This window comes from Mustela lutreola, chromosome 10 (genome assembly GCF_030435805.1).
Source record: "Mustela lutreola isolate mMusLut2 chromosome 10, mMusLut2.pri, whole genome shotgun sequence".
NCBI lineage: Eukaryota > Metazoa > Chordata > Mammalia > Carnivora > Mustelidae > Mustela > Mustela lutreola.
This window is the reverse complement of record NC_081299.1, coordinates 104747574-104772217: the sequence shown is the minus strand read 5'-3', so window position 1 is coordinate 104772217 and position 24644 is coordinate 104747574. Positions and strand designations below refer to the sequence as shown.

Sequence of the window (24644 nt, the reverse complement as noted above, 5' to 3'; positions counted from 1 at the left end):
GTCTGGTCTGGTCCTGTGTGTTCTGGTCATCTGAGGTCTCTAATTCCTGTTACTGTGGTATGGGTGTTCCGTGGGATTAGCCACTAATATCATCACCGAGAGACTTTTTTTGAACACCTACACTATGTAGGGCATAATACTGAAGAGGTAGAGATACAAAGAGCTAAGAAGCTCCATGGTCCCAACTTTAGAAGTTTATAGCCTACTTAAGAATATGGGGTCTAGGGGCACCTGGGTGGCTCATTGGGTTAAGCCTCTGCCTTCAGCTCAGGTCATGATCTCAGGGTCCTGGGATCGAGTCCCACATCGGGCTCTCTGCTCAGCGGGGAACCTGCTTCCTCCTCTCTCTCTGCCTGCCTCTCTGCCTACTTGTGATCTCTCTGTTAAAAAAAAAAAAAAAAAAAAAAGAATATGGGGTCTAATATTAAAGTAACTATACTGGTCCCACAATCCCCACCCCATACCAGTTCATAATTTCTAGTCCCTCCAAAAGCTATAATGCCACAAGGCCTCAGAGTCTGAGTCACAGACAGAACTAAGTGAAGTGAGACTGGCAAGGTTTGGTTTGTGGGCTGGCTGTGTTCACATGTTGGGACTCCCTTGGATGGGAGGGGAAATGATAGCACTGTCGCCAGCTCTATCATTTCCCATATCCCAGGGTGAGATAAATAAGGTTAAGAAGTAAAAAGTCTCTGTCCCCCACGCCAACTGTCTATTCCAAACCTGAGGAAAGCATTAACTGCCCAGCAACAGACAACAAAGGATAGAAAAAAAGGAAGAGAAAGAAACTGCGAAGTCAAGACTTGTGCTCTTTGGATAGTGAGATGATGCCTCCAGGGGGCAGCATCAGAGCAGAGAAATTAGGAAGATCGCTCAGTCCTTTCCTTGGTCTGGGGCTCCCGGGAGTTCCCACCATCACTCCTCCCATTTTATTTTTAGCTGCCAGTGGGAGGGGGCAGGATGGGAGGGAAAGTAAAGAAAACAGAAAAGGAGAGGGACAGAGGCACAGAGGACTTCACGCGGGCAGAGAACAGGCAGGCATGGAACTTGCCCTCATCCCTCACCTGCTCTTGCCAGTGATGTTCCTGACAGGTGAGGAAGGTTAACTTGGTTCCTGGTGGGGAAGGAAGGTGTATGGGTGGTTTGGCATTGGGAACTTCAAGGTTAAAATCTTTGGAGTTAGGTGACAAGTCAACACTTGATTATGTATGTGTGTGTGCATGTTTGTGTGTTTGTGTAAGGTTTCATTCTTATGCCTGCACATATGAGTGCTTCGGGAATGAGACTGGCAGGTACTTGGGTTAGATTTGTGTCCCATTATCTAAAATCTTTATCCTAAGCTCTGGAGGAGTGAGTGGACCAAAAGGAAGTATGATGTGACCTTCCACGTGGCTAGTCTGATTCCTATTCTCCTCCCAACTTCCTTCTACCCTTGGTGGTCTCTGGAGCCCGAGGCATAACTAACTCTGGTGAAAACTCAGTTTTTATCTAACCAATGAGCTACGGTTGCTAGTCATACAGCCCTGCCAGTTTCCTGGATGCAAAAAGACTCACATAGAAAACACCTTTCTAAAGAGGAATGTGGTTTGAGACAGAGCTTATAGCCATGGGTGGTGGGGGTGGCCTGAGAGCTAGTTGCTTGAAAGGAGAGAGCAGGGCAGGGAAGAACCATGGGAGGGACCAGAGGCTTGGAATTTTTCCTCATCAGTGCCCTATAATCTTTGTTTCCTAAAATACCAGCTTTGATTTTTTTACATTTTTTTTAAAGATTTTATTTATTTATTTGAAACAGAGATCACAGGCAGAGAGGCAGGCAGAGACAGGGGGAGAAGCAGACTCCTCGCTGAGCAGAGAGCCTGGTGCAGGGCTCGATCCCAGGACCCCAAGATCATGACCTGAACCAGAGGCAGACGCTTAACCCACTGAGCCAGCCAGGCAACCTTCTTTACATTTTTAAAAATTTTATTTTATTTTTGGGACGCCTGGGTGGCTCAGTGGGTTAAAGCCTCTGCCTTTGTCTCAGGTCATGATCTCAGGGTCCTGGGATGGAGCCCTGCATCGGGCTCTCTGCTTCGCAGGGAGCCTGCTTCCTCCCCTCTCTCTCTCTGCCTGCCTCTCTGCCTATTTATGATCTCTCTCTCTCTGTCAAATAAATAAAATCTTTAAGAAAATTTTTTTAAATTTTATTTTTAAGTAAATTCTGTGCCCAACATGGGACTTGAATTCATAACCCTGAGGTCAAGGATAGCATGCTGTACTGACTGAGTCAGCCAGGTACCCCATACCAGCTCTGATTTTATTTTATTTTATTTTAAGATTTTATTTATTTGACAGAGAGATCACAAGCAGGCAGAGAGGCAGACAGAGAGAGAGGGGGAAGCAGGCTCCCCGCCGAGCAGAGAGCCCGATGCGGGACTCGATCCCAGGACCTTGAGATCATGACCCGAGCTGAAGGCAGCAGCTTAACCCACTGAGTCACCCAGGCGTCCCCCAGCTCTGATTTTAAAGGGATTGGCGTGAGTGGGGATGGGGAGAGAATCAGCCAGGACAAGAGTACAGGATGTCTTTAGGGTGGGCTAAAAGTTAAGGAAGAAAGGCAGGTAAGCAGGGGGCAGTTGGGAGGGTGGATGAGCTCAAAAAGAAGCGGGCTATGGGAAACTTAGGGGTGATGGGACCCTTGGTAAGGATGGTTGGCAAACCATGTGTGTGGGCAGGAGAGTGGCCCCACCCAGTTAATGACCAGTCAGGTTTTCAGGGCTGGAATCATGCAAGGAACTAGACAATGGAGAAAGAGATCAAGAGTGTGAAAATGACACTGGGAGTCCTGAAGAGACAGAAAGAGGAGAGACCAGCAGTACTCACTAGCCTCCTCTTGTCCTCCCTGAGTTCCCGAGTTTGGGGAGAATCTGGAAGGAACAGTAGTTCTGGGCTGCAGAAAGGCCCTCTCCTTCTTTGACTCTTGCAGCTTCTGGGGGAGGATGTGTAGGAGGAATGATGTGGAAAAGAGGAACCTGACCCTTCCAGACAGGTCTGTGAATGAGATTTCAGGGATGGGAATGGAAATACAGCTGTGCATCAGCATGGCAGAGGGCCACAGGTTAGACATCTGGACCCAAACACAGGAAGGAGATCATCCTTGCTTGGAGCTCTGAGTATCTGAGTAAGAAACAGGGAGATAGACTAGATCAAAATGTTCCCTCTGTGCTTCCTCTGGTTGTACCTCTCCCAGTATTTATTAGCCTCTCTGACCACATCCTCTTATCCTTATGACCCTGTGCCCCAGGTCTGTGCTCCCCCTTTAATCTGGATGTGCATCGCCCACGCCTATTCCCAGGGCCACCTGAGGCTGAATTCGGATATAGCGTCTTACAACATGTCGGGGGTGGACGTCGATGGTGAGGAGGAAACCAGAGGGCCGTGGGATTGGACTGTGGTAGAGCTCTTAAAGGGAAGGCAAGGCAGATGGGAATCTAAATGACTCTGGTCTTTTGGAATTGGCTTGCTACCCTTATGCGTTTTCCCTTCGGCCTGTCTCAAAGGTCATGTTCACAAAATACTTATACTCATGTCCTCCTCCAGGATGCTGGTGGGTGCCCCCTGGGATGGGCCTTCAGGTGACAGAAGGGGTGATGTTTATCGCTGCCCTGTAGGAGGTTCCCACAGTGCTCCATGTGCCAAAGGCCACTTGGGTAAGAAGATGCCTCACTCTTCCCCTCCTAACCCCTAACCTGATAGGCTAGTAGCCACCTCATGTTCACCCCCTATCCTACACACTCCCTTGTCTTTGACTTGATCCTGATCTCATCCTCTTTCCAAATCAAGAACCTCATAGGGGACCCATGATCTCATTCTCTTCTATCCCCATTCAACCAGGTGACTATCCGCTGGGAAATTCATCTCATCCTGCTATGAATATGCACCTGGGAATGTCTTTACTAGAGACAGACAATGATGGGGGATTCATGGTGAGCTAAGGGAAGGGTGGTGGTGGGGGGGGTCTCTGAAGGATTTTGGCAGAGAAAAGAGCAGCATGGTAAGGGAATCTGATCCATGTGGAGGGTCAAGGTCAAGAAGTTTAAAACCATGGAAAGCAAGGAGGGGAATCCCAGGGGATAGTTCCAGTGCCTCCTGGTTCCTAGGGGCAGTGCTGAGAGTGTGCTCCCAAGCCCTGGGGGTAATACTCCTCCCCCACCCCCCAGGCTTGTGCCCCTCTCTGGTCCCGTGCTTGTGGCTCCTCTGTCTTCAGTTCTGGGATATGTGCCCGTGTAGATGCTTCATTCCGGCCCCAGGGAAGCCTGGCACCCACCGCACAACGTAAGCAGAAGAAAGGCCTGAGGACTCAGTCCCAGAACCGGGTGCAGGGTGGGAAAAGCCGGGGCGACAGAGTGTGATGCTGGACAGGGGGCCTGCGTAGCTTTCCTCATTGTTTCCTAAGGTTCCATGTTTCCTAACAGATTAGAATTCAGACTCTTTGCCAGGGCATCAAGACTCCAAGAACAGATCTAACCAACTTCAAAAACTCAACTCTCACCATATCCTTGCATGCACTGCGCCTTGGCCATGGCATTTCCCTCCCCATTCTCCCCTTGTTATCTATTTTATACCTCCCGTCCTTTTGTTTAAAGTGTTCTCCATGCAAATGCCTTTTCTTATATTCTCTTCTCCTTCAACGTCTTCTGTTGCCACCTCCTTTGACTCCCTACCATCAGAACTGACTCTCTGTTGTCCTACAGCATTGGTGGTGCCCTGTTTTTACCTAGCCCTTAATTCCTCCTACTCCTCCTTTCTTCTCCTTCTTCTTCCTCGTCTTCTCCCTCTTCTACTTCTTCTCTTTCTTCTTCTTGTAAATTGTATGCATGCCTGTCTCCTCTTTTACTCATTTCTACATTGACCCAGGGCCTAGCACACTACCTTCCTTGCATGCTCAGAAGTGCCTAAAACGTGTTTGAATGGAATGTACACTCCTGTGACCTCTTCCCTTGTTGTCCCCATGCCCAATATCCTTCTACTCTGGTCCTCATCAGCAACCTCCTCCTCCTAGGCTGTCCCACCTACATGGATGTTGTCATCGTCTTGGATGGCTCCAACAGCATCTACCCCTGGTCTGAAGTTCAGACTTTCCTGCGAAGACTGGTAGGGAGACTGTTTATTGACCCAGAGCAGATACAGGTAAGAGACAGCAATATGGATGGCCTTGTAGTGGGAGAGATGGCAGGGATGGGGGAGGAGTGGAGGTGAATGTAGGCAGTGTCTTTGGGAGTATCCAAACGCCCCTCTCCCTGCCCTCACATACTGTCTTCTCCTTCAGCATATGCATTCTATGTGAGGGCACACATTGTTTTCAGGTGGGACTTGTACAGTATGGGGAGAGCCCTGTGCATGAGTGGTCCCTGGGAGATTTCCGAACCAAGGAAGAAGTGGTGAGGGCAGCGAGGAACCTGAGTCGACGAGAGGGACGAGAAACAAAGACTGCCCAAGCAATCCTGGTGGCCTGGTGAGGGACTGGGAAGGGGAGCCTGGGAGGCCAGAGTGAGGAGGGCCTGGAAGGGTTAGGGGAGGGTCTGGAGTACAGCACATCTCATCACATTCTTCAAAGTGTCTATGTTTGTGTCTTTCCATGTTTCTCATTTATTTATCACTGTAGCCGGAACTCTCCCTATCCCTGCACTCTCACTTTGACCTTGGCCTTTGGGTTCTCCACCACTCATGTCCTAGCCCGCTTGCCAAACATGATTCATACTCTCTGAGTGTGTCCTCTCTCCAATGGAATTGTTGCTGAATGAACCTTCGAGTAAATGGATTTTGTACTTATTTGCGTGGAGAATATGCCACTCTATATGTTCTATGTCACTCAAACGTTTTAGTTTTTACTCTATGCCAGTCCCCGTGCCAGACACTGTCAGGGAGATGGACTAAAAGGCAAGATGCTGGACTTCAGTGAACTGCTGACAGTGTGTATGTGTGTGTGTGTGTGTGTGTGTGTGTGTGTGTTTGCATACACGTGATCACACCTCACTACTTTCTCTCTCTTCTCAGCACAGAAGGATTCAGTCCATCCCGTGGGGGCCGACCAGAGGCTGCCCGGCTGCTGGTGGTTGTCACCGATGGAGAATCGCATGATGGGGAGGAGCTTCCTACAGCACTGAAGGCCTGTGAGGCTAGAAGAGTGACCCGCTATGGGATCGCGGTGAGAATGTCCTCTGGACCTGGTGGGATGGAGGGGTGTGGTGACACTGAGGACTGGGAACTTGAAGAAGATGGGCAGTAAGCACTTCCCAAAGATCAGCCATCTTTCCCTTCCTTCACTTTGACTGCGTTCTGGGGCCAGCTCTGACATCTCCCTCCGCATAGCTAACTAACCCCACCTGGATCTCCTGTCCCCAGGTCCTTGGCCACTACCTCCGGAGGCAGCGAGACCCCACCTCTTTCCTGCGGGAAATCAGGACGATCGCCAGTGACCCAGATGAGAGATTCTTCTTCAATGTCACCGATGAAGCTGCACTGACTGACATTGTAGATGCACTGGGAGACCGGATTTTTGGCCTTGAGGGTAATGACTACCCTGGAGAAATGAGGGACAGGGAGGGGGCAGGCTGGGTGTAGGTGGGGTTCTGTGGTGAGTTCAGTAAGTCAGAGGAGATGTCTTCCCTGATACTGCCTTGATGTTTTCTCATGCTCAAGGGTCCCATGGAGAAAATGAAAGCTCTTTTGGCCTGGAAATGTCTCAGATTGGTTTCTCTACTCATCGGCTGAAGGTTGGACAGACTCTAACCCTGCTGTGGCACCTCTCAACATGTGACTCCTCCCAACCTGAGACGCAGGCAACTTCACCCCAGGGCTCTTCTAGATTTCTCCTTTAACCAGTGTCCATGCTGACCCTTCTGTGCCTTTCCAACAGATCCCAGCATACTCTTAGTGACTTCTCACTCCTGGGGTTTTTACTCCTCATTTCCTGTTGTCTTTTCAAATGTCTCCATCTGTTTCTGCCCAACAGGATGGGATTCTCTTTGGAATGGTGGGGGCCTATGACTGGGGGGGCTCTGTGTTATGGCTTGAAGATGGTCACCGCCTTTTCCCCCCACGGACAGCCCTGGAAGATGAGTTCCCTCCTGCTTTGCAAAACCACGCAGCCTACTTGGGTGAGTAGCGGAGGGTTGCAGGTGATGAGGGGGTGAGGAGGAAATGTTTTGCCAGTGGGGGGTATGAGAGCAGTGTCTCACTGATCTGCTAATTTCCTTGGGACCTCCTCCTGTGCCTTTAGGGAACCCTCCTACTCTGACCCCATCTTTTTACTCTTTCACCCCTGATTCCCTGCCCACTTCTAGGTTACTCTGTTTCCTCCATGCTTTTGCGGGGTGGACGCCGCCTCTTTCTCTCAGGGGCTCCTCGGTTTAGACATAGAGGAAAGGTCATCGCCTTCCAGCTTAAGAAAGATGGGGCTGTGAGGGTTGCCCAGAGCCTCCAGGGGGAGCAGGTAGGGCATCCAAGGGAGGGTGGGACCCTTGGATCCTGAGGGACCTTCAGGCTGTGGGGGAGGAAAGGGAAGGGCTAAGAGCCTGAAAAGTCTGTTGAATTCTGGTTGGCAGAGGCTGTCAGGGGTGTGAGGATGAGAAGGGCAGGTTGGCAGATACCTCTCAATTGTCCACAATCACCTTGTCTTTTCTCTGGGGTCACCACTCCCCACCGCTCCCCAGATTGGCTCCTACTTTGGCAGTGAGCTCTGCCCATTGGATACGGATGGGGATGGAACAACCGATGTCTTACTTGTGGGTGCCCCCATGTTCCTGGGACCCCAGAACAAGGAAACAGGACGTGTTTATGTGTATCTGGTGGGTCAGGTGAGACTTGCTGGGTCCCCCTTGAATTTGTCTGCAGAGGGGGGCGTGAAGGGGAGAAGGGAGGGAAGTTTCTTCCATTCACAGGCTGGCTGAGAGGCTGGGACTACCAGGCCCGGTCAGCATCTTCTGTCTTCTCCCTCCACCAGCAGTCCTTGCTGACACTCCAGGGAATGCTTCAGCCAGACCCCCCCCAGGATGCTCGGTTTGGCTTTGCCATGGGTGCCCTTCCTGATCTGAACCAAGATGGTTTTGCTGATGTGGCTGTGGGGGCGCCCCTGGAGGATGGGCATCGTGGAGCACTGTACCTGTATCATGGCACCCAGAGTGGGCTTAGGCCCCGGCCCACCCAGGTCAGGAGTGTCTGGATAAAGCAGGGAAGTGGGTGGAAGGAAGGAGTAGGGGGTGTGCTCCTCGTTCATTGATGTTTCCCTGACCTTGCAACCCAAAATGGACAAGTATTTTTTTTTTTTTATCAGTAGTCGGGTAGGATACAGTTTGCTGTACTAGAGAGTCCTGGACACAGGCTCTTTTCTCTTATTCCTTCTTATTCTCTCTTTCTCTCCTTTTAAGATTTTATTTATTTGAGGGGGAGAGGCAGAGGAAGAAGCAGATTCTCCACTAAGAAGGGAGCCCAATGCAGGGCTCTATGCCAGGACTTTGGGGCCATGACTGGAGCCAACGCCAGATGCTTAACCAACTGAGCCACCCAGGCATCCCCCACTTCTTATTTTCTTATTCCTTATTGTGTGCCAGGTGTGTGGCCTGGGTCCCCAGGCGTGAGTGTCCCTGCTCAGTTTCTCCTTTCTTCCTCTCAGAGGATTGCTGCCATCTCCATGCCACAGGCCCTCAGCTACTTTGGCCGGAGTGTGGACGGCCGGCTGGATCTGGATGGAGATGACCTGGTAGATGTGGCTGTGGGGGCGCAGGGGGCAGCTGTCCTGCTCAGGTGAGCTGTCCCAGCTCAGGACTATAAGCTGTGAAAAGCAAGGGCTTGGGAGTCACAGACTGAGATTTGGATTTCTTTCCTTTCCTTTTTTTTTTTTTTTTTTTTAAGATTTCCTTTATTTGCCAGAGAGAGTGAGCAAGGGAGAGCACAAGCTGGGGGAGGGGCAAAGGGAGAGGGAGGAGCAGGCTCCCTGCTGGGATGATGACCTGATCTGAAAGTAGACACTTAACCCACCCCACAGAACCACCCAGGCACCCTAGATTTGGATTTCTTGACCAATTTGCTCTGTTCCTCCATTTCCTAGTTCTGAAAATGGGAACAATCACAGTGCCTACCTCATAGGCTTGTTCTGAGGATTCAGTGCCCCAGTGGGGTAAAGATCTTGATGTGGTGCTTAGCATACAGCTAAGCATGCAAGCATTTCTTCAACGTCAGCTATTCTCTTTCTGCCCGAAGGTTCTGGGGAGGGTGACACGTGTACATCCAGCCCCTCGTTCTTATCCTTGACCTTTGGGAGACCAATACAGGGGACTGCCTTTTTCAAAGGGCTTTCCTCTTGGCTAGCCTTTCTTCCCCACCCTGCTCCCAGCTCCCGGCCCATTGTCCACCTGGCCCCCTCCCTGGAGGTGACCCCACCAGCCATCAGTGTGGTTCAGAGGGACTGCAGCCGGCGAGGCCAGGAGGCAGCCTGCCTATCTGCAGCCCTTTGTTTCCAAGTGACCTCACGCACTCCCGGCCGCTGGGATCGCCGATTCTGTGAGTGACCTGAGCATCCTAAGCACCTCTCAACCCAGCCTGCCTCGGTCCCTGGACCCCTCTTTACCCTCGCTCCTACCTGTCCCATCCAGATCTGCGCTTTACAGCATCCCTGGATGAGTGGACGGCGGGGGCACGTGCCGTGTTTGACGGCTCTGGCCAGAGGCTGTCCCCGCGGCGGCTCCGGCTCAGTGTGGGAAATGTCACTTGTGAGCAGCTGCGCTTCCACGTGCTGGTGAGGAGCGGGTAATGCTCTGTTAGCCACAGGGCCTGGGAGCCAGGGGAAGGCTGACTGGAGGAGGAATTCCTGCTGGACGGGCCCAAAAGCCAAGGCCGAGGCAGGAAAGCGAGGAAGGTCAGCCTGATCTGGGTTTGAAGCCTAGCTCCGCCATCTACTGCCTGTGAGTGAACTCTGGCAAGTCACACAGCCTGCACACCTCAGCTTCCTGGCCTCAGAGGAGGAGATACTAATAATAACTACATCAAGGGAGTTGTGTTAGAATCTGGTGTAATGGGATTGATACCTTAGGACAGTACCCAGCATACAGAAGGTGCTCAGTCATCGCATTGTGCCAGGGGCCAGGGCTGTACACCTAAACCTGGCTCCCCATGATCCTCTACTCTGGTTTTCCTCAGGATACCTCTGATTACCTCCGGCCACTGGCCTTGACTGTGACCTTTGCATTGGACAACACCACGAAGCCGGGGCCTGTGCTAGATGAGGGCTCACCCACCTCCATAAGAAAGCTGGTCAGTGGTGCCAAGCCCCGCCCAGCCCCTGGGTCCCAACACTGCCCCTCTCAGTGAATTCTAGAGACATGGAGGGTGGACACCTGATAGCACGGCAAAATTTGACCTGAGCCTCCGCTCTTCTCTTTTCACTTTGCTCCAATTCCATTCCTTTCTACTTACCTTCCTCTCAGTCCTCACCCCCTTCTTTCCCCTTTAGGTCCCCTTCTCGAAGGACTGTGGCGCTGACAATGAATGTGTCACAGACCTGGTGCTTCGGGCTAATATGGACATCAAAGGCTCCAGGTGAGACAGACATGAGCTAGCCCAACCAAGGTGACCTGAGACAGACCGGAAGGAACTTGAAGGGAGCAAGAGGGTTGTTTCTTGCCCAGGAAAGCAGAAGTGATGCTTTTCACAGCTTTTTCAACTCCTGGGCTCTCCCTTATCCTAGGAAGGACCCATTCGTGGTTCGAGGGGGTCGGCAGAAAGTGTTGGTGTCAGCAACCCTGGAGAACAGGAAGGAAAATGCCTACAACACTAGCCTGAGTCTCAGCTTCTCTAGAAACCTCCACCTGGCCAGTTTCATGCCTCAGGTGCCTGGGGCAGAGGAGGTTTGGGAGGAGTCAGGGCTGGAGGAGAAAGGAGATTGGGGTATTGACCTGGGCTGTGAAGGGCTCCAGAGAAAGGCTCAGTGTTTGAAGGCTGCCAGCAGGAGAGCCCCTGCAGCCTCAGCTCTGGCCCCACTCCCTCTCCTCTGCTCTCAGAGGGACAGCCCAGTGAAGGTGGAATGCACCACCCCTTCTCCCCATATCCGGCTCTGCAGTGTGGGGCACCCTGTCTTTCGGACTGGAGCCAAGGTGAGTGGGGACCCAGAACCTGAAAGAGAGAGCAGCTCTGAGACAGCAGGGGCTGGAATCTGCAGGGCCTGGGAATTTAGGGAAGGGCTACACAAGAGCTGCTGGTGCCCTGCTGGCCTCATGAAGAGGAAGAGACCATGACCCCATATGACCCCAGGTGACCTTCCTGCTGGAGTTTGAGTTTAGCTGCTCTTCCCTCCTGAGCCAGGTGCTTGTGAAGCTGACTGCCACCAGGTGAGAACAAAGGGAACTTCCTCCCAGGCCTCTCCTATTGGGGCTTGTGGGGGGAAAGGGTATATGAGGGGGCTAGGACGTGAGCCTCTCCCTCTAACCCTACAGCAATAGCCTGGAGAGAAATGGGACCCTTCAAGATAACATAGCCCGGACCTCAGCCCACGTTCAATATGAACCCCACCTTCTATTCTCCAGGTATGGCTCATCTCCCTGCTAGCACTCCTTTCTGACCCCAGACTCATACTCTAAGTTTCCTTCCTTTCCTTCCATGTGTTTTGGTGTTTCCCCCAAACCCTTGGGGCTGCTCCATCTTTTTGCCCTCAATCCCACTCCAGTTGAAACTTTTAAGCAACTTACTTTCCTAGGTATAGTTATACCTATACATCCTAGGTTTAGGGCTTTGCTCTAGGCCCTGGGGATTGCAGGTGGGGTGAGGGATATGGGATGTGGCCATCAAGTTTGTGCCAAGTCCATGTCATGTCCCACTTCTATCTTCTTTATGTACCACCATCTCTTTATCCATGTGCTGGCTCTGCCTTCCCTGAATCCCTGTCTGTGGGCTGATCATGTGCCCCTGTGTCTGTGTCATGGCTGTGACCGTGTTCTTCTGACTTGGTGTCCACGCAGTGAGTCCACTCTGCACCGCTATGAGGTTCACCCATACGGGACCCTCCCCGTGGGTCCCGAATTCAAAACCACTCTTAGGGTGAGAAGCTGGAGGGACCTTGGCATGAGCAGGGGGAGGGGGAGGAGTCTCTTTTCATTTTCCAGTGGCACCTAGGGGAAAGGGGAACAGATGCAGAAGGAGCTTCTGTCTCCCGCTTCTTCCCATTTCCAACCCTCCTCATAGGTTCAGAACCTTGGCTGCTATGTGGTCAGTGGCCTGGTCATCTCAGCCCTCCTTCCAGCTGTAGCCCATGGGGGCAATTACTTCCTGTCATTGTCTCAAGTCATCACAAACAATGTAAGTCTGGGCTAAGGGTGTTTGGAGCCCTACCACCTCAATCTGGTCAATTTCCCTCTATCTGCTGGGTCACTGCTCTCAGGACTCCTCACCCTGGGAGAACTTTCTTGAACACATGTGGCATAGGTGGGGAGTATACGTGGGGAGTGTGCTCCTGCTCAGCCAGAGTGGCTGGCCTCTCACCATCAAGAGGGTCACTCAGGGAGCACCTGGGTGGCTCAGTCGTTAAGCGTCTGCCTTCAGCTTGGGTCATGATCCTGGGATCCTGGGATCGAGCCCCATGTGCAGCTCCCTGCTCAGCAGGAAACTTGCTTCTCCCTCTCCCACTCCCCCTGCTTGTGTTCCCTCTCTCGCTGTCTCTCTCTGTCAAATAAATAAATAAAGTCTTTAAAAAAGAAAAAAAAAAAAAGAGGGTCACTCCAATTGCATCTCCCTGTAGGCAAGCTGCACGGTACAGAACCTGACCAAGCCCCCAAGGCCCCCTGTGCACCCAGAGGAGTTTCAGCACACAAGCAGACTGGTATGAGTCACAAGAAGGTGAAGAAGATGTCCAGAGTGGGAATGCAGCGGGGAGTGGTAGACTTCAGAGACTTGAGACAGGGGATAGAACTCGGAGTGGGGAGTAGGTGATTTTTCAACTCCAAGATCTTTATCTGGCTCTCTCTTCCGGCAGAATGGGACGAACACTCACTGTCAAGTCGTGAGGTGCCATCTTGGGCGACTGGCAAAGGGGACTGAGGTCTCTGTTGGACTACTGAGGCTGGTTCACAATGAATTTTTCCGGAGGGTAAATCTTTTCTTCCATTCTTCTCTTCCGCTCCTACCTGGAACTTCAGCCTAGTCTTTGGAAAAGACTCATGTTCAAGTTTCACCTTTATCTCTCATGAGCTGTTGGACCTTGAGCAAGTTATTTAATCTCTGATTCTTTCTCTCCATCTCTAGAGTGGGGAAGATAATACCTACTTCATGGGGTCGTAAAGAATAAATGAATAATGAGATGGATTCATTAAAACTAGTTTTTGTCCCTATATTGTCCTCTGTTTATCATCCCTTGGTGTTATATCAATAACCAACATTTATAGGATACCAAAATTTAGCCAATTAATTAATTATTTTTTTGTTTATAAATTTTTAAAATAAAAAATATTTTGTTATTAGTAATCTAGCCTACTATGTAAAAGGACCTGTATTAGGCAGACACTGAGGAGAATATCCCCAACACTTAGCACCATGCCTAACTCATTATAATGGCCCAATACATGTCTCTTAAATGAATGAACGGATAGTTGATATTATGTGCATGATAAGTATTGGAGGGTACTGGGAGGCAAGATTGTAGAGCTGAAATGGATCTAGGTTATGAAAGTTCTCCAAAGCTAGGGAGATGAAATTCAACTCAATGTGATAGGCAGTCAGGAGTCAGTGTGAGTTTCTGAGTAGGGAAATGACATCTTAATTATAACAGCTATTAATTATAACAGCCATAACAGCTATGAGGGGTGATTTACTGTGAATAGCACAAGATCCCTGGGATGTAGGCATATTTTATGGGAAAGTTAAGTCTGAGACACCATCCTTCTCCAAGTCTGGTTCTCTATCACTCTTTGGTATCCTTTTTTCATTCATTCATTTATTTTTTCAATAAAGCTTTATTGAGAAACCAGTGTGTACTTGAGAGTGTGTTAGGCACTAGGCACTAGAGACACAGATGTTTATGAGACAGAGCTCTTGACCTCAAGGATCTTCTAATCTGGTGGTGAATGACTGAGACGTAAACAGAATATTATGACCTAATCCAGGGTGATGGAGGTTAGAAGGAAACACTTCCTAATTCCCAGAGGGGATGACCTCTAAACTTCAACCTGAAGAAAGGGCAGGGGTTAGCCAAAGAAAGGGGAGCTAAATAATACTGGGTAGGGCAAACACATATATGAAGGGCCAGGGGCTCATCCCTCTATTACCCTTCCTCTCTTTCTCCATTGATCTCCAGCCTTTTCTTCTCGTCTAAAAGATGCTGGAAGTGATGCCTACCAGCCTCATCTTTGCTATTGGGGTTCTAAGACCATACCACCTATGATGGCTCATTTTCAATGTCTTCCACAGGCCAAATTCAAGTCTCTGACAGTGGTCAGCACCTTTGAGCTGGGAGCTAAGGAGGGCAGTGTCCTACAGCTGACTGAAGCCTCTCGTTGGAGTGAGGTGGGACAGAATCCTGAGTTTGAGAGCCACGGAAAGAGTGAGGGTGGGAATGCGGCAAGGGCACCTGGGGGCTTTTTAAGAACAGAGATATCCTCATAAGGCAGCAGCTGGGGAGTCAGAAGGGAAAAATCAGGACACTGGGGTCCCACTCCCTTTATTCCTGCCTCAGTTGCTTTCTTTTTATTCTTCTATTTCGAGGCTTCTATTTCACCCTCGTATGTGAGGTGAGGCTAGCTGGGAGAAAGGATACCAGTACCAAACAGCTCTCCTCCCTATACAGAGCCTGCTGGAGGTGATTCAGATGCGCCCTGTCCTCATCTCCCTGTGGATCCTCATTGGCAGTGTCCTGGGAGGGCTGTTCCTGCTTGCTCTCCTGGTCTTCTGTCTTTGGAAGGTAAGCACAGCTTTGGTGGTAAGTATGGGACATGACGCCTGTGATTTGAGGGCTCCTGGAATATGGCAGGGAGAACTGGATTTGTGCTGGCCAGCTAAGTAGGCTATGGGTGTTCTGCCCGGATCTCTTCCACTATACTCTACAAATGTTGGCTGAATGAAACGAAGCCAAATAAAATAAACTAGAATCTCATTTTTGGGAGCAGAATAAAAGTAAAGATTTCAGATATGTCTGAGGGCCCTTGGCAAGGTCCTCAAGCAGGGCATTACGTGATGACTCTTCTCTCTTCCTCTACAGCTTGGCTTCTTTGCCCGAAAGAAAATCCCGGAGGAAGAAAAAAGAGAAGAGAAGTTAGAGCAATGAATGTAGAATAAAGCCCTAGAAAGTCCTCTTGGCAGCTTCTCCAAAAGACTTGAGTGAGAGCCGAGGTTTGGGGGCTCAGCTGGACAAGAAGAGCCTCTAGACTGTCTCCCCAGACCTGCAGCCTGACTTGACTTTTGAGTCATGAGGATGCTGCTGGCAAGAGATGAGGCCTTACCTCAGAAGACAAGGGCTGGCGCCCAAAGCAGAAACACTCTCCCCCTGTGCTTCCCTTCTCATGATCCCACTGCCACAATCAACCCTGGGGCCTTGGTTGGGTGCCCCTTTTTCCTTATCCCCAGGAATCAGGTTTTTTGCCCAGGTTCCCTGGTATCTTTTAGATTCCCCCTACAATCCTCCCTCAAATTTGGAAAGGGTGAGGGCAGATCCTCCTCCATTCCCTGCCTCTCACCTTCCTGTCTGCTCCCCACTCCGCAGAAGGGAGCTGAGTTGGCTTCAAAAAGTAAAGTCAACATCTGCTGCTTTCCTGTGGAGTCTGGTGATTCAGAGAGCCGGATGGGGAGAGTCAACAGGAAAAAAGGAGGGAGGAGGAAAAGCCACAAGAGACATTCTGTACAATTCCAAGGAACAGAGAAGTCTTTAGACGGGCAACTGCCATCCCCCTGAAACCTGAGACTTCATGGTGCCCTGGCCCGCCCTCAGGTGCCTGTGAAACCGAGCTGCCCCAGGCCTTCGGGGCACGGGTTTCCCAACTCGAGGCCTTCCCTGGGAGCAAAGCCAGGGCACGGCGCCTGATTCTCCGGAGCCACCGGCCCCCAGGTGGCTAGAGCTGGAATAGCAGAGAAGAGTCTCGTTGCTTTGGTCATGGCCAGGGGAGAGAGTTGGATACCCTCGGGGGTGTTTTCTTCTCTCTCGGGTCTCACACACTCACGAGCCCTTCTTAGGGTCACACTCTAGAAACCAGAGAGAAGGGAGACGATTTCCTCTTGATGGTGGGAAACCCTTTCACCGGCTTTGGGAAGCAGCAGCTCCATGGGGTTCTAAACACCCCATAAACCTTAGTCAGGTCTGCATTGATGAAGAAGCCAAAGTGGGTGACAGGAGGTCTCTGGGGAGCAAGCCCTTATATGCTTATCATTGGTTGTGTGGCCCAAATAGCTCCTAGGAAAATGTTTTTGGGGCCACTGAAGTCATTCCTGGTAGCGCTTCTCTGGTGGAATCAGTTTGCCAGCCCTTGCCTGATATTTACTGGAAAATTCCAATTTCCATCTCTGGGTCACCTGGTGAGGTGGTCCTGACCAGTAGTAGAGCGAATTAGATTCTCCACCAATAACGTATAATTAATAATAACGTATAATTAGATTCTCCACTGAATAACGTATATTTCTTTGTCATCAAGACTTTGGATACCAAAGTCTGTTATTGCTCTCCAAGCTGTGGCTCTGATGGCCATTTGAAGAATCTGTACCTGTTTTGTGCTGAGAGGAGAGGAGACCTGACCGGGCAGTTGACCAGCAGTCACATTGTTCTTCAGGGCTGTTCTTGTGATCTGGGCACAATGTTTATCTTGGCACGTCTCTGGTCTTCTGCATAGGACATTGTCTCTGTTTCCTAGCAGGGTGGACAGCGTATCAGATGGTCAGAACAAATAAAGTTCAGTGTCAAATTATGTCTGGCTCTTTTTCAGTTCCCTAGGATATGGACTGCTCAGGAATGGTGAGAGAAATATTCTTGGACTGCCCAAGACCTTATACAGTTGAGTTCCTGGAAGGCAAAGTTATAAGATATTCGGAATGTTTTCTGTGATTCTCTCCCCAGAGATGTCTTCTAGCCTCCTGCAATCCTCACCTAGTTAAGTGACTACAGACTATAAATTGTGTAGGTCTGGTAAGCACATAGGCCTAGACTGAAACCCCAGGTCTGCCATTTATTAGCTGTGTGGTATTGGGCGAGTCATAACTACCCTGAGGCTCACATAGCAGTAAGAGGTACAGTGGTTAAGAATGAAGACAGAGGAGCACCTGGGTGGCTTAGTGGGTTAAAGCCTTTGCCTTCAGCTCAGGTCATGATCTCAGGGTCTTGGGATTGAGGGTCCTGGGATCGAGCCAGCCCACATTGGGCTCTCTCTTCAGCAGGGAGCCTTCTTCCTGCCTGCCTCTCTGCCTACTTGTGATCTCTCTCTCTGTCAAATAAATAAATAAATAAAATATTTTTTTTAAAAATGAAGACAAACTTGGGTTTAAATCTCAGCTATACCACTTTTTGACCTTGGACGGATTTAATTTAAGTCTTGGCTTTCTTATCTTTAAACTTACTAAGGTTGTGAGGACCAAATGAGATAATTCAAGTAAAGTGAACATATACTGGGTACTCAATAAAGGTTAACTGTTGTTATAAAAATATTTTGTTATAAAATAATCAGCCTTCCCTGTGTATGTTCCTAATCTGGTGACCCACCTCCCCTTCACATAGGTCCTGAAGATTTGTTTCTCCTGTGTGTTATTGTTTCCTGATGCTAAATCTTATCCCATGCTTCATCCCCTTTGACATAAGCTCTCATGCCCACTAAGACCATTAGAAGGTTCTAGTGGTAGAAATCAAGTCTATTTGATTTTTTTTAGACATCCAGTGTTCTAGTACCTTCGAGGGACATGTGCACGTAAGCAACGGCCTTAGAAATAAGACCACGTCTCTCTCTCTCTCTGTTGCTTAACTCCAAAAATGGTGGCTGGTCCGTCCAATAGGCAGAGACAACCATTTTGTGGCAAGCTGGTGAGTTATTTGTGGCAGGAGGAGTCCATGGTGACCCTCAGTGCACTTCACATAAGCTATTGCTTATCAGCCTTTGGGGAGCATACATTTCTGATGTGGTAATGTGGACAGATCTCCCCCCTCTTTATCCCCAGTCAGCATCCAAAAGGTAGATGGATTTCTTCGAGAACTGGTTCATCTAATTCTTTATCGATGTGATTAAAAGAGCATTTTAAATATTTTCCCCATCTAGAGGTCCCTCTCTTCTCTAGCCTTGAGCTCCAGAATGGGACTTTTTCTAACCTACCCTATTCTTCAGTAAGCTTGTTACCTCTTCCTTTGAGGCAGTGCTGTTTTGAGAAGCCACCATGGAAAGAACAGGCTCTCCTCGGACACAGGAGTATCCCTTCCTTTCTTCTCTGTTGCTTCTTCATCCCCTCCTTCATTTTTCATTCATTCACTTATCAGCCATTAAGCGCCTACCATGTGCCTGGCGATGAGAACAATACAAAACACCACTCCTACCACCAAAGAGCCCAGTCTTGTAGGAAAAAAAAACATGGAAACAAATAATGGCAGAGGTGGTTGCTATGCAACATGGCAGTAAGGAATAGAAGTGTGTCCTGCACAAGAGGCATGCTTTTTTGAGCAGGGGTGGCAGAGTTGTAAGGAAAATCTTTACAGAAAAGAAAGTGGCTTGGGAGGCCACCAAGTGTGAGAGCAGGCGTTCCAGAGAGGATTAATCACCAGTGGGGAAGGGAGTGGTAGTGGCTTAGGACAGCCTGAGCATGGGGCTGTTTGTGGACATGGGAGAGGGGAAACTGGAGAAGGTGGGGTATGGCATTTGCTGTGCCTTGTAAGCCACATGAAGAATTCAGCTTTAGCAAGTAGGCTTTCGGCTTCCAGAGGCCTTTGAGTGGTGGCTGTGGCCTCAGGGAAGAGAAGATGTTAGGGGATCTTTGAGCATGGTAGTCAAGAAAGAATTTATTTATTTATTTATTTTTATTTATTTTTAAAGGATTTTATTTATTTATTTGACAGAGAGAGATCACAGGTAGGTAGAGAGGCTGGCAGAGAGAGAGAGAGAGAGAGAGAGAAGCAGGCTCCCCGCCGAGCAGAGAGCCCGATGCAGGACTCGATCCCAGGACCCTGAGATCATGACCTGAGCCAAAGGCAGCGGCTTAACCCACTGAGCCACCCAGGCGCCCCAAGAATTTTTTTTTTTAAAGTAGGCTCCATGCCCAGCATGGGGCCTGAACTCACAGGCCTGAGATCAGAAGACATGTGCCTCACTTACTGGGTCAGCCAGGTGCCCCAAGAAAGAATTCTTGAGACCCTGTATGATGCAGCTGAGTAAGCTTTGGTAAGTAGGACAGGGGTAGGACCCGTGGGCAGAAGGAGCTGCACTTTTGCTGTATGAAGCTGGTGCTTATATGCTTAGCGCTCAGGAAGGAGAGGATGCACAGGGAGTATTAGATTGTAAGTATGGTCTTCAAATTTTTACTTGTAAAATTACCTTCTCAAGATTTCTCTGCTGATTATCATTCAGTTCAGTATTAACCTGGTAAATTTTACAGGCAGTGATGAGACCCTTTAAGAATGTAGTAACCAGGGATGTCTGAGTGGCTCAGTTGGTCATGATCATGATCTCAGGGTCCTGGGATTGAGTCCCTCATCAGACTCCCTGGTCAGTGGGGATCCTGCTTCTCCCTCTCCCTCTGCCTGCTGCTCCCACTGCTTGTGCTCTTTCTCTCCGTCAAATAAATAAAAACTAAAAAATAATAATAAAAAGAGTGCAGTAACCAGCACGAATGTGATCCTTACCAAATCTATGCAGACCATAGGTGACCTTTTGGGCTAAAGGTTAACATGTTTCTGCTTCTGTCCCTCATCATTTCCCCCTGATCAATCTTCGGCCCTTAAATATTTAAGCTTGTTGAAAGACAAAGGGCTCATTTTCTGTAACTTCTTCAAGCTGACAGGGGTTGTAGAGATGTCCTTACCTACGGACTGATCTATCTCTACAAGTAACTATTATGGAAGGTCACTGCTGTAGAGTCCAGAGGGGACATTGGTTCGAGTAGTAAGGCTCATCTATCGGCTGGGCAAAGGAGTCAAGAACTGCTTGCATGTATATCAAAAATAGGAGAGAACAAAGCAAAAGAGACAACATATTAGAATTCATATTATAATAAAAATAAGAAGTGTGATAAGAAGACCCTCCTGACCAGGAATTTAACCAACCATTAAGATCTTTAAGACAATGGAGGGTCTTTAAGAGCACTGATTTGGTTATTTATATCAGTAAGTCATCCTGTTATATTTTTGTCATCATCTGGAATGTGGACACAACATTCTACTTTAATAATGTCACATGTTCCTCCTTATGCTGCTGTTAAGAAGTCCACTGCCATTCTATTTTGTAGAAATGCTTTACATATTTGAGTTACTTTAGTGCTTCATAATGTAATGCTATTCTGACAGTCACTTAAGGCCTTAATTGTGTATTTATCAAGGACCTCAAGGAACACAGATCTTGTCCCTCATTGTTTTAGATATGGAAGATTAGCAGGACTGGTGCTAGTCTTAGTGCTATGGCCATGAATCCAGGCATAAGTTGTAGTACATCTTCCAATCCAGCCTGGTGCAAACCATGGCCACAGATTTGGCCCACATAACCATTGTGTTCCATTAGGTGCTAGCATCTGACATCTGGTCACCTTGTCTAGTCAGTAGCAAACCAATGGGTTGCTGGTAAAATAATGGTAAGCTCACAGGCTTCTTGGAGGGAGCTATCTCATTTGGCAAGTATTTTTGGATCATGAATCAAAGGTATGGTTTTTCTGTTCCCAGCATAGTTGTCCTACTGTTGTTGTTGTTGCTTAGTTGTCCTACTGTAGGACTAAGCCATATATATCTGTCCCATACTTGTAATCTTTCCTGACTGTTTTGATAGGAAGGACAACATACTCAGGGAATTTGTTGTCATGAGCCTATCTGTGGGTTGGCATGTTCAGTTAAAATTTTGATAGTTTGAGGGGCACCTGTGCGACTCAGTTAAGCATCTGCCTTGGGATCAGGTCATGATCTTGGGGTCCCGGGGTCGAGCCCTGCCTTGGGCTATCTGCTCAACAGGGAGTCTTCTTCTCCCTCTTGCTCTCGCTCACTCTCAAATAAATATATAAAAAACCTTAAATTTTTTTTTTAATAGTTTGATAAGAGGAAACCTTCTTATGGCCTGGAGAGTCCCATGTAACATTTGCCATAGGCAAAGAAACATACTCTTTAGCTTGGCTAAAGCCTCTACTTGTAATTTTTTAAAAAGATTTTATTTTATTTATTTGACAGAGAGATCACAAGTAGGCAGAGAGGTGAGCGGGGGGCGGGGGGAGCAGGCTCCCTGCTTGATCCCCGGACCCTGAGATCATGAGATCATGAAATCATGAGATCATGACCTAGGCCAAAGGCAGAGAGGCTTAACCACTGAGCCACCCAGGTGTCCCAAGCCTCTACTTGTAATTTTACATTTATAGATGTAAATATATATGTATATGTATATACATGTATATATACAGATATATATACCTGGTTCCCAGATATATCCTGGTTGCCAGGATATATATGGCTAAGGGATAAAACCATTAGGAAGCCTTCTTTGCCTGATGTCCAGTCTTAACAATATCCTAATTTCAAGGAATCACTAGCAAGTGGGAGATGACTTGTCCTGGGAGATTAGGGCATCCCCAAGTGCATTCTCCAATTCAGTTATAGGGAAAATGGGGCCATCCATGATCTCCACAAGTTCATAGCTAATCCCATGGAGTGGGTATGCTTTGACTTTTAAGGAGTGATTTTGTTTTCCCAGCCACATAGAATCAATCAAGGTGACAACTGAGTTACACAGTTTGGGGGGAGTCCATCCCTTTGGCCAGCTGTTTAAATAATCATATGTCTGGGGCACTTGGATGGCTCAGTGGGTTAAGCCTCTGCCTTCAGCTCAGGTCATGGGATCAAGCCCCACATGGGGCTCTCTGTTCAACAGGGAGCCTACTTCCTCCTCTCTCTGCCTGCCTTTCTGCCTACTTGTGATCTCTATCAAATAAATAAATAAAATCTTTAAAAAAATTTTAAAAAATCATATGTCTGTGGGGTCCCTTCTATTATTCCGACAGAGTAATAAGAAGGAAGACTGGCTATATATGAGCTATTATGGAAATCTCTCTGAAATTTACCTCAAGTTGTCTAGCTTAGGCAAACAATTATTTGAAGACAACTAATCAAAACTAGAATCTAACATCCAAAAGGATATATTATCGAAACACAATCTTTCTCTCTAAATTCACCCGTTTTTCCAGAGATAGCCAAATCAAGACTAATTAGGTTGTAAAACAGCCCAGTTTTAACAAACTTGGCCTCAGTATTTACATAAGCTAGGCAAGGATAGTGATTAATCATGTAACTTTCTTTATTTGTTTTGCTGGAATTTTCATAAGGAATTTCTAGCTTGAACTTTTAATAGCCTCTGAAGGCCAGAGCCAAGCCAAACTGTTGTCATCAGACTTGTCTGTAATACCTGTAGATTTGGGCATATTTCTTTTCTTGAGGTCCCCCAAATATCTTGAGGTTCTTGTACTTGCCAAGAAGTGACATTCTTTACTCATCTGGTGAGGCTACTGGGAACTCTGTGAGCAAGGTATCAGGCCAACATTTCCAAGGGGCTCTATTGGCCCCATAAAGTCATCCTTAGTTCCTTAAAACTGTCTATGCATTTCTCTCTTAAATATGACATTTCAGTCAAAGCCTTGGTAATATAATCAATATTTCCAGTGGTGTCCTGTTATAAGGAGAACAGATTCTTATAGAACTTATGCAAATAACTGTAATTGCTGTGGAAGAAAGAAAAGTCATTAAGAGTTTCTGATTTCTGGAACGTTCGGGTAGGGAGAAAAATTGCTTCAATTTGTTCAGAATATTTTATTGGGGTACTTGGGTGGCTCAGTGGGTTAAGTCTCTGCCTTCGGCTCATGTCATGATCTCAGTGTCCTGGGATTGAGCCCCAAATCCGCATCCGGGTCTCAGCTCAGCGGGGAGCTTGCCTCCCCCCCTCTCTCTGCCTGCCTCTCTGCCTACCTGTGGTCTCTCTCTGTCAAATAAATAAATAAAATCTTTATAAAAAAGAATATTTTATCATATTTCTGTAAGTCATGGAAGAAACTTTTAAGAGAGAAACATCATCAATCTGGAAGAGCAAACATTAGAGAACCAGCAATATTTCAAAGAAGAGTCATAAAAAACTATAATCTTCTTCCTCAATTCACTCAGTCCTGTGTTGTTAATTTTTGATCTGAGTGCAGCTTTCCCATGAGTCCTGGAAATTCTTACCCAGTTCAATTCCATGATTTTAAAGATATCAAAAATCTATATTTGTTAAAAATCCTTTTTGTGAATCTCCTTGAAGACAAAATTCATTCTGCAAGAGCATCAGAACAAGCACTATAAATGGCTAGAGTCAAAAATAGACAAGGTTAGGGCTTCCTGGGTGGCTCAGTGGGTTAAGCCCCTGACTTTGGCTCAGGTCATGATCTCAGGGTCCTGGGATTGAGTCCCGCATCAGGCTCTCTGCTGAACAGGGAGCCTGCTTCCCCCTCTCTCTCTGCCTGCCTCTCTGCCTACCTTGTGATCTCTCTGTCAAATAAATAAATAAAATCTTTTAAAAAATAGACAAGGTTAAAGATCTGATATGAGAATTCATTATAATGCAATTGACAAGGAAATCAGTTTTTTTGTGACACATAACACTTTAATATTTAGAACGTCAAGTGATGACCTTATCCCAGAACATATTAAAACTTAAGGAATTTGCGGGCACCTGGGTGGCTCAGTTGGCTAAGTTTCTGCCTTCAGCTCAGGTCATGATCTCAGGGTCCTGGGATCCTTGTTCAGTGGGAAGTCTGCTTCTCCTTCTGCCCCTCACCTTGTGCTCTCTCTCTCTCTTCTGCTCTCAAGTAAATAAAATGTTAAAAAAACCAACAAACCTTAAGGAATTTCATATAATTTCTAGAACAGTTATAGCATTTACCCAAACGACATAACCTACAGCTTATCATTATTAGTTTGACAGTGCTTCTGGAGTAACTTAACACACCAAATAAGCCTAATTTGTCAAAAACTTCATTTACCATTTAAATCTCAGGAAGTTGGGTGCCTGGGTGGCTTAGTATGTTTAGCATCTTCTTTCAGCTCAGGTCATGATCTCAGGGTCCTGGGACCAAGCCCTGTATCTGGATCCCTGCTCAGTGCGGAGGGAGCCTGCTTCTCCCTCTTCCTTTGCCCCTCCCCTGGAAATAAAATCCTTAAAAAATAAATAAATAATCAATCAATCAATCTCAGAAGTTTGTTAAAAACCTTACAAACTTTTATTTTTTATTTACTTTTAAATATTTTTATTTATTTGACAGACAGAGATCACAAGTAGGCAGACAGGGCAGGCAGAGAGAGGGGAAGGGGAGAAGCCTCCTGGCTGAGAAGAGAGCCACAATACGGGGGCTCGATCCCTGGGATCATGACCCAAGCCAAAGGCAGAGGCTTTAACCCACTGAGCCACCCAGGCGCCCCAAAACACCTCAGAAAGTTTTAAAGCACATATCTAAAA

The 24644-nt window shown here is 47.9% G+C and overlaps 1 protein-coding gene across 1 annotated transcript; it reads left to right on the top strand.

Annotated features, from left to right (window-relative positions):
- Positions 1-115: 115 nt before the first annotated feature.
- On the top strand, positions 116-16910 carry ITGA10 (integrin subunit alpha 10). The gene is given in 31 exon segments (XM_059134866.1): positions 116-1092; positions 3284-3395; positions 3580-3647; positions 3650-3689; positions 3874-3965; positions 4200-4314; positions 5042-5169; positions 5346-5494; positions 6037-6187; positions 6385-6550; positions 6682-6755; positions 6995-7139; positions 7326-7474; positions 7695-7838; positions 7985-8188; positions 8654-8784; positions 9374-9540; positions 9633-9775; positions 10177-10290; positions 10490-10575; positions 10724-10865; positions 11037-11129; positions 11287-11363; positions 11469-11558; positions 11991-12069; positions 12214-12327; positions 12767-12847; positions 13001-13114; positions 14431-14526; positions 14807-14920; positions 15218-16910. Coding segments are annotated over 30 exon segments (3420 nt in total). The 5' UTR covers positions 116-1092; positions 3284-3307; the 3' UTR covers positions 15284-16910.
- The last annotated feature ends 7734 nt before the right edge of the window (positions 16911-24644 follow it).